This window comes from Tupaia chinensis, unplaced genomic scaffold (genome assembly GCF_000334495.1).
Source record: "Tupaia chinensis unplaced genomic scaffold, TupChi_1.0 Scaffold000287_1, whole genome shotgun sequence".
Taxonomy (NCBI): Eukaryota; Metazoa; Chordata; class Mammalia; order Scandentia; family Tupaiidae; genus Tupaia; species Tupaia belangeri.
The window spans coordinates 1,091,102-1,095,456 of NW_006159771.1; the positions used below are offsets into that span (position 1 = coordinate 1,091,102).

Here is a 4,355-nt window from a genome sequence, read left to right on the forward strand (position 1 = left end):
GCCGGCACTTGAGAGGAGGAGTCGCTGGAATTCCAGGGGGGAAAAAAAATGCTCGTTTTCTTTTCCTTTGTTTTCAACTTTTCTTTCTTTCCGGATGGTGAGAGGTACGCGTTCCTGTTCCAGCGTTAGGGAAGTTCGCAAGAGCTCAAAGCTGCAGGAGCCGTTTTGGTCACTGACGCTGAGCTGGGGCGGGTGGGAAAGGGTTCCTGCCCGTCGTCCCAAGCCACCGTCCCTATCTGCAGCGGAATCGGGAAAACGTCGCCTCGCCGGGAAAGTGTCGCGCGGTCCCCGAACACCTACACCCTGGTCGTGAAACCCCCAACTCAGTCCCCCTACGGGCCCCTCAGGAGTCCAGTGGCACGCGGGTTCCGGGACTGGCCCTGAACAGTCGCTCCTCCTCAGGTCTGGTTCAAGAATCGCCGGGCCAAGTGGCGACACCAGAAACGCGCGTCAGCGTCTGCAAGGCTCCTGCCTGGAGCCAAGAAGCCCCCCAAGGAGACCTGCTGATGGCGCTAGAAACTATTCCTCTACTTGGACCACCTTTGGGGCCAGCAGGGAGAGAGGACAGAGCTTCCCAGGCGACCTTGGGAGGAGACACCAGCCTCTTCCCCAGTCTTCACGGCTTCCTGCCTTCTGGAGCCGGTGCAGGGGTGCGTGTGTGTCCCTGTGCCGCCCGCCCTGTGAAAGGAGGGGGTACCGAACACCTGGGTGACCTTTCCCGCCCCCCTTGCCATCAGGCAGGAGGGCTGTGATTTCTTCGGGGATGGGGCAGGGTACAGAGCAGGTCACCTTCTTCAACTGCATCCCTGCCCTAGAGCATAAGGACCAGGAACCTCCCTTGTCAGCCCTGGGCCTCTCCCCAGCGGAGCCTCCCTCCTCACCTCCCCTCACTGGCCCCCTCTTCTCCTCCCTGTGGACGTAGGCCCTCCTAGGTTTGGCTTTCAGCCCTCCGGGACAGAGCGGGCAGTGTCAGTGTTGTTCTGGGGCTGCTGCCGCCTAGCTGGTCCTGGGCTGGGCCTTGGTGTACAGACCGGAGAATAAGGGTCAGCCAGGTCTGCCAAAGTCCCCTCCCCGGCCTCTTCATCTTTGGACCAGGTGCCGATACTAGGAAATAAACCAGCACATACACGTGTCACCAAAGCGGTCCAGAGTCCCAAGTCTGCACCACATGGGGAACTGCCCCCCCCTTCCTTCCCAGGCAGTGGGGGGCTGGCGTGTTTTGGGGGAGCACAGCCCAGTGAGTCCTCAGTCCCTGGGCCTGAGTACGCCCAGCAGAGCAGACTGCCCCCCACAGATGGCAGCTTGGCATGCTGGCACCTGCCCTGGCCTGCAGCACTGCTGTCCTGCCTCGAGGGTGGGGGTCTTTGGCTCCCTTCCCTGGGGATTTTCACCGGATGGGCTCTGCCATCCCTGACTGCATCAGTCCCTCCCATCCTAGATGGGGCAGGAGCAGGCTGCTGCCCTTCCCCACTGCCTTGAAAAACGGCTGTGCTCTCTCCATCATGCTGGCCTTAGCCTGCAAACAAGGCTCGACTCCCCCCGGCAGACCCATACAGTGAGGCCAAGACACTGCACCCCCTTCATCTGGCTGGAGAGAATGGGGCGGGGGGAGCAGTGTCTGCAAGAGACTCCTCTGTCTAGAAAAGCCAGCGCTGCAGCTGCTGGGCCCCTCCAAGGCTGGTCAGTTCAGATAACACTGTCCCCCTCGCCAGGGCTGCCCTCCAGGACACGCTGGCTCTCGCCTCCACTCCCAGGACGCATGCTTCTAGGTGTGGCAAAGCTCTCCTGGAACCCCGGAGTTGCCCTGGGAGACTACACCATGTGCCTGTGAGCCTGACTGTCCTGGCCAGCTCCCCTGCAGGCTGGAACACACCTGTCCCAGGGCTCCCAGGCTTCTCATCCTCCTCTGCTGAATGGCCATGTGTCATCATGCAGGACAGCCATGATCAGCACTCGCCTGAGCCCTCACCTTCAAGGGATCAGAGGCTATGTCGCTGTCCTCAGTTCTCTTTCCTGTTTAGCTGCTCTTGGGCAGGCTGACGTCACGGCTGACCCATACACAAGTGGTCTTGAGGCTCGGTCCCAGGTAGTCCCTTCTCATTTCCATTCTCTCTGGTTAGTTTCTTCCACCCTCCGGCTCATTCCTGTCTCAGCCATGTTTACCATTCCAGCACAGGCTTCTCCCCAAGCTAGACATTCGTGGCCAATTGTCCTCTAGGCCATAGGCTCCTCGCTTTGGCTGTGGTGAGCTCCTCTCTGCAAACCAGCTGCAGGAATCAGAGCTAGCAATCACCTGACTCCTCCACCTTCACCTGCCATACCCAGGCAACAGCCGGTCGATTTTATCGCTAAGTAAATGTACCAGTTAATCTTGGTATTGATTTCTCGCCAGCTCCCACTGTACCAACCAGATCTAAGCCACCATCACCCCTCGCCCGGACCACACTGCACCTGTCTCCACTCTTGCTCATCTGCACCCCTCCCCAGTTCAATTCAGAATAGACCAAGCTTGCCCCCACCACCCAACCACCCGCAGCCTGCCTCTGCCCCTCTAGCGCCATCTTGCGGCAGTCGATGTATCCTAAGGACTTCGGATCTTGGCTTGCTCCCTCCCACCACTGGGCAGACTTGCCTGTTCACTTGTCTTTGGGATCTGTCCTGGGGCAACTTCCCTGACTTCCTCTCAGGAAGTCAAGATTCTTCAAGTACGTTTTTCTTACATTGCTACGGCTCCAATTCTACATTTTGGTTTCGGAATGATCCAACTAGCGTCTAGCAGTTAAAGAATTATTTATTTAATTTGATTTATTTATTCTATTATTATTATTATTATTATTTGGCCAGAGAGAGACACACAGAGAAAGAGAGGGAAAGTGAGAAAGGAAGCCACCAGGTCCGAGACTCGAACTGTGGTTGGCCATTTGGGAGTGTCCAGCACCTTAGCCACCATGCCACCTGCTGGTCCCAAGTTTTGTTTTATTTTTAACTATACATTTTAATCAACATATAAGAGTTATACACATTTCTGGGACACAATGTGGTTTTCCAATACAGGCATACAACATATAATGACCCAGAATTTTTTTTAAACATAATATGCAACCTCTTTTGGGGAAGAAATTTCTGAAGCAAAGCTTAGGCAACTTTCTGATATGTTTCAGGGCAAAATAGCCCTCTTGAAGCCCACTGGCATTCAGGGACCTAATTATTATTATTATTATTATTTTTTGGAGAGTTTCTTTTTTCTATAGGGCATGTGCGGTCGCCAGAAAGACAGACAGAAACAGAGAGACAGAAAGAGAGAAATCACCTTCCCTCTCCCCCCGCCCAGGGTTGGCCACGCCGCAATCCCTTTTCCTCTATTCTCCTCTCGGGTTCTTGGGCACGCAACTCTTTCTCCTCCATTCTCCTCTCGGGATCTTAGGATCTCCTCTCGGGCACACACATGTACCCAGCGTGAGTTTAAGCCACTGGTCCGGGACTTGAACCGCGGTCAACCACATGAGAGTCTAGTGACATAGCCATTACGCCAACTGCTGGTCCGGGGGGCCTATCTCTTTATTGAATCATGGTCTTGTTCTTTGTTTTATCTTTTATTAAATAATTCAAGAAAGAATTGTCTTATGATTCTTGCATAAAGTTTGAAACGCATATATAACCAAATTTTCTGGAGTGTGTTTTTATTAATAATATCGGCACATGCGCAGGGAGTACTTGCGAGAAATTGGAATTCCAATCACCTTTCGGTGCCCCAGTGCCGGAATTTCTCGCTGTTAGGACACGTCCCATATCCCGTACCACAGCGCACCCTCGCGTCCACAGTCCAGACACACATCAACAGAACAGGGCGGAATGAAGACTACAACTCCCATAAGGCGTAGCGCTCCGAGTGACGTCATTTCGGAGCGCGGGCAGGCGTTCTCAGCGCACAGCTTCCCCATTGGTGGGTTGAGGAAGGCGCCTGCGCAAATAATACGGCCCCGCCCCCTAGCCTGATGACGCACTTGCGCAGCCGAGCGGTCCTGGGAGAGTGATGGAGACGCCGGGAGCGTCGCCGCGGTCTCTTTTGCTCCCAACTCCGTCCGGGCCCCCGAGGAAGCGCGCGGCGCGGGAGGCTGGAACTGCGACGAGCAAGCAGCGGGTCTTGGACGAGGAAGAGTATATTGAGGTACGACGTCGGTGCGGACGCCGGCGGCTTCCGGGTCGCTCCCCGGCCTCTCACTCCTGGGGGGTCTTTATCTCGAGTCTTGGCACCCTCGTCCGCTCGTGGAAGTGGAACGGCTCAAGGGCTCTACCTCGGGGTGTAGACAGTCCTTGGAGCCAAGTACACAGGGCAGAGGGAGGTGTCCTCGATG

The 4,355-nt window shown here is 55.6% G+C and overlaps 1 protein-coding gene across 1 annotated transcript in view; it reads left to right on the top strand.

The window, feature by feature from the left end:
- Positions 1–4,012: 4,012 nt before the first annotated feature.
- The window catches only part of ESS2 (ess-2 spliceosome associated protein), a 21,151-nt gene continuing 20,808 nt past the window's right edge, over positions 4,013–4,355 (top strand). Inside the window, exon 1 of the mRNA XM_006150406.3 lies at positions 4,013–4,168. Within this exon, the coding sequence (XP_006150468.1) occupies positions 4,034–4,168 (135 nt within the window). The 5' untranslated portion in view covers positions 4,013–4,033. The remainder of the gene's footprint in view (positions 4,169–4,355) is intronic.